At 45.5% G+C, this 9283-nt stretch overlaps 1 protein-coding gene across 12 annotated transcripts in view; it reads left to right on the plus strand.

Moving 5' to 3' along the window:
• Positions 1-9066, plus strand: part of GSDMB (gasdermin B) — a 13138-nt gene extending 4072 nt beyond the window's left edge. For 6 of the 12 annotated variants that reach the window (XM_027873012.1, XM_027873023.1, XM_027873022.1 and 3 more), the window contains 7 exons: positions 1229-1406; positions 2288-2447; positions 2629-2722; positions 3397-3435; positions 4953-4976; positions 5913-6082; positions 7797-9066. In XM_027873012.1, the coding sequence (XP_027728813.1) occupies positions 1229-1406; positions 2288-2447; positions 2629-2722; positions 3397-3435; positions 4953-4976; positions 5913-5965 (548 nt within the window). In that variant the 3' untranslated portion in view covers positions 5966-6082; positions 7797-9066. Of the gene's footprint in view, positions 1-1228; positions 1407-2287; positions 2448-2628; positions 2723-3396; positions 3436-4491; positions 4559-4765; positions 6083-7796 lie in introns of those variants that run through there. The other 6 variants (XM_027873016.1, XM_027873015.1, XM_027873018.1 and 3 more) reach the window with 6 other exon arrangements.
• Positions 9067-9283: the final 217 nt, after the last annotated feature.

Raw genomic sequence — 9283 nt, forward strand, 5'->3', positions numbered from 1 at the left:
TTCCTTCCTTCCTTCCTTCCTTCCTTCCTTCCTTCCTTCTTTCCTTCCTTCCTTTCTTTCTCTTTTTCTCTTTCTCTTTTTCTTTGATTTTCCCAGTTAGAATGTGGTCTGTTGAGTTTTCTTTTTAATTTTTTCCAATTATTTATTTATTTATCGATTGATTTTAACATTTTTTTTTCTTTTTAAATTTTGAGTTCCAAATTTTCTCCCTCCCATCCCTTCCTCCACCCAAGCATTATGGCAAACAATATGATATCAATTATACATGGAAAATCATGTAAAACCTATTTCCATATCAGTCATTTTTTTAAAGCAAGGAAAAAACAAATTGAGAAAATTATACATCAATTTGCATTCAAAGTTCATCAGTTCTTTTCATGAAGATGAATAGCAATTGTTCATCATGAGTCCTTTGGAATTGTCTTGGATCATTGTATTGAGAATAGTTAAGTCTTTCACAGTTGATCATTAGTATAACATTGCTATTACAATGTACAGTCATCTTCTGGTCCTTCTCACTTCACTTGGCTTCAGTTCATAATAGGTCTTGCCATGTTTTCTGAAACCACCTCCTTCATCATTTCTTATAGCACAGTAGTATTCCATTACATTCATATACCACAACTTGCTCAGCCATTCCCCAGTTGATGGGCATCCTCTCAATTTCCAATTCTTTGCCACCACAAAAAGAGCTGCTATAAATATTTTTGTACATATAGGTCCTTTTCCTTTTTTTTTAATCTCCTTGAGATCAAAGTAGTGGTATTGCTGGATCAAAGGGTATACACAGTCAAACCAACCTTTCCAGCCTCATTTAACATCATCCCCCTTCACACACTCTCTTTTAGCCAAGCTGGACTGCCAGCTGGTTCATCAAATTTAAAAAGTGTTCTTTCTCTCAATGCCTGGAATTCACTCCTTCCACGTCTCTGCCATTCAAATCCTTACCATACTTCTGTGCTCAGCTCAGGGGCTGCTCATTTCCTTCTAGCTCATGGACTGATTCTCTGACTCTTTAGGGACCCACATAGTTCCATTCTCACACCCCCACCCCCAACCACACCTGTGATTGAATAAGAAGGGAACCTGGCAGTGAGCATCCTTGGGAAAGCAGGACTGTAGAAGAAATAGGCTGTTTCAACTGGTCCTTTCTGGAAAAAGGATAACGGCTATTTCTTGGTTCATCAGAAGCCTATTATCTCTGCCTTCTCTTTCCTTTTTTCTCCAGAGGTGAAAGAGAAAAAGAATTACAGGATTGACGACAATGTGGATATTAAGATGAATATTACATTGAATGTACCCCAGATGCCATCCGCACATGGGGAAGCTGCGTTCTCTACAGCATGTAGCTTCAAGTTAAAGTCCTGTAAGATCTCCAAGGAAGGGAAGGAGTCTTTGTCGCATCGGTGAGGCTGTGCCTTTGGGAAGGGAAAAGGGAGAGGCTGTTTTGGCTGGGAAGGTGTTCAGGAGTCTCTGCAGATTATACCCATTCTGCCTATAAGATCTTTACCCTGCTTCCCCCGTAGGAGAGGTGCTACAAAGAGCTACTTTGAGGATACAACAAATTTCACTGGGGATAACTACTAGCTACATCTCAGGGAAGCCCTGACAGCTTGGGAGTATGAAACCTCCAGCTGGTAGGACAGCTGCAGGGTCTGCAAAACCATCCCAAGTATTCAAACTGGAATTGGAAGAGGCTCTTGTTTCTTTTTATTTATTTATTTTATTTTTAGGCAGTTGGGGTTAAATGACTTGCCCAGGGTCACACAGCTAGTAAGTATCAAGTGTTTGGTCTGAGTCCAGATTTGAATTCAGGTCCTCCTGACTCTAGGGCCAGTGCTCTATCCACTGCGCCACCTAGCTGTCCCAAGGCTCTCATTTCTTGGGAAGGGCATGGGAACCCCATTTCACTTTTCTTCTGTGCTGGCTCTCTCAGAGTGGGCCAGGTTGGTTCTAGATCATGCCCAAATCTGGAGTTGCTCCAGAAATGGCTTAGTTGGCCCCAACGTTCTAGAAAACCTCAGGTGAAGGAGAGTCCTCAGATTGCCTTGTTCTTCTAACTAGACATCTCTCACCCTGGGCTCCTCTGCCTTCAGGGTTAGCCTGGGCCTAAAGGGGACTCCCAAAGGAGTCCTCGGCAATCCCTTATGCCTCTTCCTTCTCAAAAGCCAAATTTGTTCCTAGGTAAGTGGTTTCCTGGGTGGGGGGGTGACACTAGTGAGTCAGGGATTGCTCTGGAGGTGGAGCTCTCTCAATTCACACTCTGCCTGGTTGTCTCATTCTCTAGGAAGCTGAAGAAAAACCAGCCTTCCCTATTTGAGGCATTGAAGAAAGCAGGAGAAAACCTGTATATGGTGATAGAAACTGTGGAGCTGGCAGAGGAAGAAAAAGTAGAGAGCAGATATTTAGTGGGCGGTTGGTTCCAATCCCTGATAGGGAAAATAAAGGTTAGAATCCTGGTGGAGGTGGGGAAGGGGGTACGGGGGAGGATGACAAAGGGCTCAGACGTGTGGTATTCAGAGGCCCGCAATCCTCATCATGCCCTGCCCTCTGTCTCTGCTCTGACCCTGCAAACATTGTCCGGTACTGCCTTCTCTGCCTCCCTTTTATCTTCACTTCTTGTCCTAGGGCTATAGGAATGTCAACAGGGCTGTCACCATCCCTTCTGAGAGTGTCCTTGCCTTCAGAGTAAAACTGCTGGTCTTTAATGAGGAGTGTTGCAGTAAGTAGAGGCTGTCTGAGGGGTGTTAGTGCCGTCTTATAGACTGCTCAAGGCAGAGAGATTTGGAGCAAGGCACGCCAAGTTACAGCTGGCATGGGGATCAGACAGGAGGGGGATGGTGGGGAAGGAGAGAGGGTGGGCCTTTAGAATGCTGGTTGCGACTCTGATCCGGACTCACCAGCGTTGTGCCCCACAGATTACCGGTGACCACCATGGGATCTGCCCTAGCCCTTTCAGTAGAAAGCTACAGATGTCCCTTCTAGCACTCTTTTGGGGAAGGAAGCTCTGAGGAAACAATCCGCTTCCAGTCTGCCATTGAGAGGCAGTTATAGGGGAGGAGGATACACCACAGGCAGACCTGAGTTCAAATCTTACCCAAGATCCTTATTAGCTGTTTGAAACTAGGCAAATCATTTAACCTTGATGAGCCTTAGTTTCTTCGTTGGCAAGATGAATCACAGGGTTATGATGTATATTTGATTGCATGTTGTCTCCCCCATTAGATTGTAAGCTCCTTGAGGGCAGGAGCTTGTCTTTTGCCTCTTTTTGTATTTCTGGCGCTTAGCATAGTGCCTGGCACATAGTAGGTGCTTAATGAGTGTTTGATTGATTGATTGATCACAAAAATCAAGTATATCACAAATATGAACTATTCTTGTTTTCTGTCATCCTAGAAATTTCTGATCCTAATGATAAAAAGTCCTTTCCTTTAGGTAAGTGCACCATTTAGACAGCTTCTCTCTACCTCTCTATCCCCTTTCCTAAAAAGCCTAGACCAGGGCTGGGATACCGTTGGCCTCAAGGCCACATGTGGCCCTCTAGGTCCTCAAGTGCAGTCCTTTGGCTGAATCCAAACTTCACAGAACAGATTGTGAACAGATTTGTGAAGTTTGGATTTGGCCAAAAAGCCTCACTTGAGGACCTAGAGGGTCACATGTAGCCTCGAGGCTGAAGGTTCCCTACCCCTGGCCTAGTCGCTTCTAAGTCCCTGACTCAGCTGAGCGTTTCCAGGTTGGAACAACCTCTGAGTGGAGGGACAATGAGATACACTTTAAAAGCACAGTCTAGTCCTCCTCCCCAGGGCTGTCTCTTTCCCATCTGAGAACAGGAAAAAAGGCCCTGGGGCAGGTGGGTGGGTGGGAAAAGTCAGCCCCATATGAAGAAACAGGTTGAGCTGTAGTGGAAAGAACAGTCTCGGAGTCAAAAGCCCTGAGTTTAATCCCATATCTGCCTTTAATCAGCCGTGTGACATTGGGGAAATGATTTCTTCCATCTCAGTCTAGGCTTCTTTATTTTTAAAATGAAGGAGGTGAGATTAACTGGTCCCTTTGATCTCTGTCAGTCTGTGATTCTGTGATGCCAAGTTGGGGCAGAAGTAGATCAGTGACCACTCAGGCACTCCTAAAGAATGTGATTCTCCTCTGCATGGGGGGACTGCAAAAGGCCCCAGAGAAGCAGCCAAAGGCAGAGCCTGGTGACAGGTCAGGAGGAGACCTTCATTTTTTAATTAGTCATAGGAGAGGGTTAGGCAGGCTGGTCAGTGTGAGCTGGAAAGAAGATGCAGGGAATCATGATAACTGTTTTGTGGAAGAGGGATTAACTTAGTCTCTGTGACTCCACAGGGCAGGACCAGGAGCTATGGTTGGGAGTTAGAAAGATGCCAAAATAGGCTTCATATTAGGGAAAAACAAAATGACTTCCTAATAATTAGAGCCATCCCAAAGTGGAATGGGCTGCCTCGTGAGGTGGTGGGTTTCTTCTCATTGTAGATCTTCAGACAGAGACTGGATGAAGAGACCTATCTTATTTGATATAGTGGGGATGGATTCCTTTCAGGTATGGGTTGGCCTGGACCAGGGGTGGGGAACCTGTGGCCTCAAGGCCCCGTGTGGCCCTCTAGGTCCTCAAGTATGGTCCTGTGACTGAATCCAAACTTTACAGAACAAATACCCTTAATAAAAGGATTTGTTCTGTAAAACTTGGACTTAGTCAAAAGGCTGCACCTGAGGACCTAGAAGGCCACATGTGGCCTCAAAGCTACAGGTTCCCCACCCCTGGTAGAGAGATGCTGAACACTCTCAAAAATTCTGTGAGTCCATCGTTGACGGGATGATAAGACTTGGCCAATTAAGTTCCTGTGTACAAGAGCTAAGGTGGATATAGTTTAGGTAAGATTTAGTCCTTACTGTTATGTCTCACCCACTGTGACCATTATTCTTTTTTGTTACAGAAAGGCATAGTGCCTTCAGATCAGGTAAGAACTAAGTCTACCAGCTACTGAAGGAAGTTGGGCTTCAGACCTCAAAAGGACCATCAGTGACCCCTGCAATCCAGGGGTGGGGCAGGAAGTCTGAGACCAATACCCCACCCATATGCCCTGGGGTGGTTCTCCTCAGAGACCCCAACTCCAAGGAGAGTGAGATCGTCCCTTTCCTTGGCTCTTGAAACCGAGAAGGTCAGGGCTTTCTCACTCCTCCCCTAAAGTACTCAGCCTAAGTGGCTGGGATATGGGGCCCAGTAGGTTATAGCCCAGTTAGAATGAAGTGTTGGGTTGACAGCACGAAGGGAAACTGTCAACACTCAGAGCCTGCCCCGAAGGGGAGGATGGAGCCCTTGATGCCTGGATTCCTGGCAGGGGAAGATGAGTTGGGGGAGGCAGCATGGTGGTGTGCTGGGGTTCTTAACCTTTAACATATCATGGACCAGTCTGGTGGAACTTATGGATTCCTCCTCCGAATAATGTTTTAAAATGCATTAAATAATATGAATAGCATTGCAAAGGAAATCAATTACATATCACAATTCAATGATCAAAATATTTTTTAAAAATCAAAAAAGCTCACAGACTCCAAGTTAAGAACCTCTGGTAGTTGTGTCCCAGTTAGAGTGCTCAACTTGAAGTCAGGAAGACCGAGATTCAAATCTTGCCTTGGACTCTTGGTGTGTGTCTCCAGGCGGGCTGCTTAACCTCTCTGGGCCTCCATGTCCTTATCTATATAATGAGGGGGTTGGGCTCAGTCTTTCGGGTCCCTTCAGGCTCTGAATCTATGACCCAATGATAAGGCAAGCAATCGAAGGGCTGATGAGACAAATCCTCTGGCTAGGGCCCCAAGAAGAAAGTGGTCTCAGGAAAGGAGCAGGCAGACTGGCCAATGCCAGCTGTTCCTCAGCCCTTTTTCTCCAAATTCAGGAGGGCGGACTGAGGAATCCTACCAGCTCCTGGAGAACTTTCGTGATCTGTAGAAGGTGAAGTACTTGATTTGGGAGCTTCAAGACCTGATAGAAACGATGTGGAAGGTTGTGCTAGCCTTGCTTACGAGGCATCTGCAAGATGTGACTCTGGAGCAAACAGAGAAAAAGGTGAGAGGCCAGCTTGGCTGGAGAGGAGGGCTGAGCGGCAGGGCAGCGGGCAATCCGCAGGCAGAATCTCAAAGAGCAGTGTAGTGGAGCGTTTGAGAGGATCACGGAGGCGTGCCTTCGTTTCCTCTCGTCCTTCTCTTGGCTGCTAGGTAAACAGGACCCTTCTCACGAAAGAGCTGAGTTACCTTAAGCTCCTTCTCCTGAGCATCCTGTTTAATGACTGTGGGAGCTTCATGCTGCAAAGGGCTGATGCCGTACTGTACTTCTTTGAGGCACTGGCAGTTGAGAGAAGGGTTGGGGTGGTATCCGGGGGCAGTGGCTGGGTGGGGAGTCAGGCCAGCATTTGTTTGGGGACAATTAAATAGAGCTGATTTTTCCTCCCACCGCATCTTTGAGTAAGCTGTCATTTCACAGAGGTGAAGGGTGCCACTTCTATTGTCCCCTTCTGGCCTCCTGGAGGCTGATACCGCTCCCCTCGCAACCCAGCCTAGGCACCTTGGTGGTACATTTGGTAGAGCTCTGGACCTGCAGTCAGGAAGATCTGAGTTTGAATCCTGCCTTAAACTCTTACTATTTGGGTGATCCTGGACAAATCAATTAACCTCTCTCAGCCTCAGTTTCCTCATTTATAAAATGGGGATAATAATAGCCTTTACCTTATAGGATTGTTGTGAGGATCAAATTGCAAATCCTAAAGTGCTATATGTTGTTGTTTCAGTCATGTCTAACTCTTGGTGACCCCATTTGGAGTTTTCTTGGCAAAGATATGCTAGTGGTTTGTCATTTCCTTCTCTAGCTCCTTTTATAGATGAGGAAACTGAGACAAACCGGGTCAAGTGACTTGCCCAGGGTCTCACAGCTACAAAGTGTCTGAGGCCAGGTTTGAATTCAAGAAGATGAGTCTTCGTGGATTCTAAGCCCTGTGCTCTATCCACTGTGCCACATAGCTGCCCCTAAAGTATTACCTGTTGTTATTATCCCAGCTGGATGACTCCCTATCTAGCATTTCTGGGTGCTCCTCAAGAGTTTCCTTATGGTTCTTCCCAGCCTGTGACCTAATCTGGGAAGCACGATCCACACCCTTTTCTTCTTCGCCCACCTCTGCTCTCTGTCCACAGAACTAAAAGAGTTGCAACAAGGAGCGGCTCTTGTCTGAGCTGATGAAGTTGGTGAAAAAGTCTGGGCCTCCTTGGGAAAGAGTTCTGAGGCTGGGGGATGGGGAGAAGGGGTGTGGAAAAGGAGATGCCTCTCCTTTTTCAAATGGAAAAGGGGCACCCAGGTTGGCCAGAGGGAGAGAGAACTCAGGACACGGCCCCTCCTGGCTGAGTCTGTCATTGGAGTGGGTAGGTATGTTATAGATGGAATTCTTGGATGGGTACAGATTGGATTAGGGTCCTCTAGAGTTGAGGGAACTGAGAGGAAGGGGGAGATAGAGTTTGGTCTCAGTGTCTTTAAATCTGGTGGGCATCATAGAATCTTCAAGTTGGAAATAACCTTAGAGTTGGTCATTTTTTTTTTTAACTAGGCAATGGGGTTAAGTGACTTGCCCAGGGTCACACAGCTAGTAAGTGTTATGTGTCTGAGGCTGGATTTGAATTCAGGTCCTCCTGAATCCAGGGCTGGTGCTCTATCCACTTCGCCACCTAGCTGCCCTCAGAGTTGGTCATTTTAGTCCAACTATTGACTATATATACCATAAATCCCTTTCTTCCAGGTGGAGGACATTCTACTGTAGACCTCCAAGAATGGGCCAGCATCATTCTCTCTGAAGGTTGACTCAGTCACCCACACCCTTGTGAGAATGTGTGATGCAGAGTACAATCTAGACCATGGTGTCACCTGGAACTCAGAGACATATCATTCACTCTGTGCCCTCTATATAGCCCTTTCTGTCCTGCTGCTATAGCTATTGCTATTGCTATTAGCTCAAGGGCCCAGTTCTGTCCTCTGATTTTGTTTCCCATGGTTGGGTAATTTAAATCTCAAATCACCAGATTGTTGATCAAAATAACTTCACGTGATTTTCTTCCAAAGAAGAAAAGAAAATGACCAGAGACATGCACTCTTCTATCTTTTGTGCAGTAGACTGTAAGCTCCCTGAGGGTAAGGACTGTTTGATTTTTGCCTTTGTAACAAATCAGTTTCACAGAATCTCAGAGTTGAAAGGAACTCTAGAGGCCACCTAATCCAACCTGTGCCTTGAGGATATTAAATTGATTCTGTAGTTTTTTTAATTGATCCCATTTACAGTTAATCAATTTTGTCCTATAACTGCCCAAGTCATGGTTCTTCGTCTCTGAACTTAGTTCAGCAATTCAGCTGGCCTGTAATGAGTTAAGTTTAGAAATCCAGTTTTCCTACTAATCACTATTCTATTCTTGCCTCAAGGAAATCTGCTATCCTTGAGGGATGCAGGTAGATACCAAGGAGTCAGGTCCACTATCTCTTATCTTGCAAGTGGACTCAAACAATGAACATTTCTTAGTCACAAGAGTTCAGCTACTCCTCTGAGTTAGTTAAAAGAAAACTTGTTATCCTTTATAACTTCAGCTCCTGAAAAATTCTGTGACACTTGTTTGCTATCTTTGAAGGCCTACAAGCTGACCTCGTACATTTCCACATGATATATTATCCATCCTTGCCTGTCCTTGTACAATTAACTCCCTCCTAGGAGCCAGGGAATCCACTATCCCTGGTCCACTCTCAATGGCTTCAGGATGCAGATGGGTCCCAAAAATCAATTAAGCACTCCTTTAAGACAGAGACAGATAGTTTCTAGCCCTATGTGTTTGCCCTCTCTTCTTAATATAACCAACCATTTTGTCCTTGCTCTCGTGATGCTGCCAACCCTGTAATTCACCTACCCAGTTCTGTTCTTTGTTCTACGCTTATATAAAGGAGTTGCACCTCTTTGGATCATTGGCCTCATTGACCCACTTTATTAACAGGTTCATATCTTGCTAATAAATTGATAAAGTTCAGAATTCCATGCCTCAGTTTACCTTTATTAAATTCTATTGAGAGAACCAGAACAAGAATCCTGTCTACACTATACTCAATGACCACCTACCTTCTGCTTAAAGACCTCCTGCAAGAGAGCACCCCTTTCGCAGGCATGCAACAAGCATTTATTAAGTGCTTACTCCATGCCAGGCACTCTGCTAAGCACTGGGGATACAAATACAAGCAAATACAGTCAAC

This window comes from Vombatus ursinus, unplaced genomic scaffold (assembly GCF_900497805.2).
Source record: "Vombatus ursinus unplaced genomic scaffold, bare-nosed wombat genome assembly UNPS02014801.1, whole genome shotgun sequence".
NCBI classification, from domain to species: domain Eukaryota; kingdom Metazoa; phylum Chordata; class Mammalia; order Diprotodontia; family Vombatidae; genus Vombatus; species Vombatus ursinus.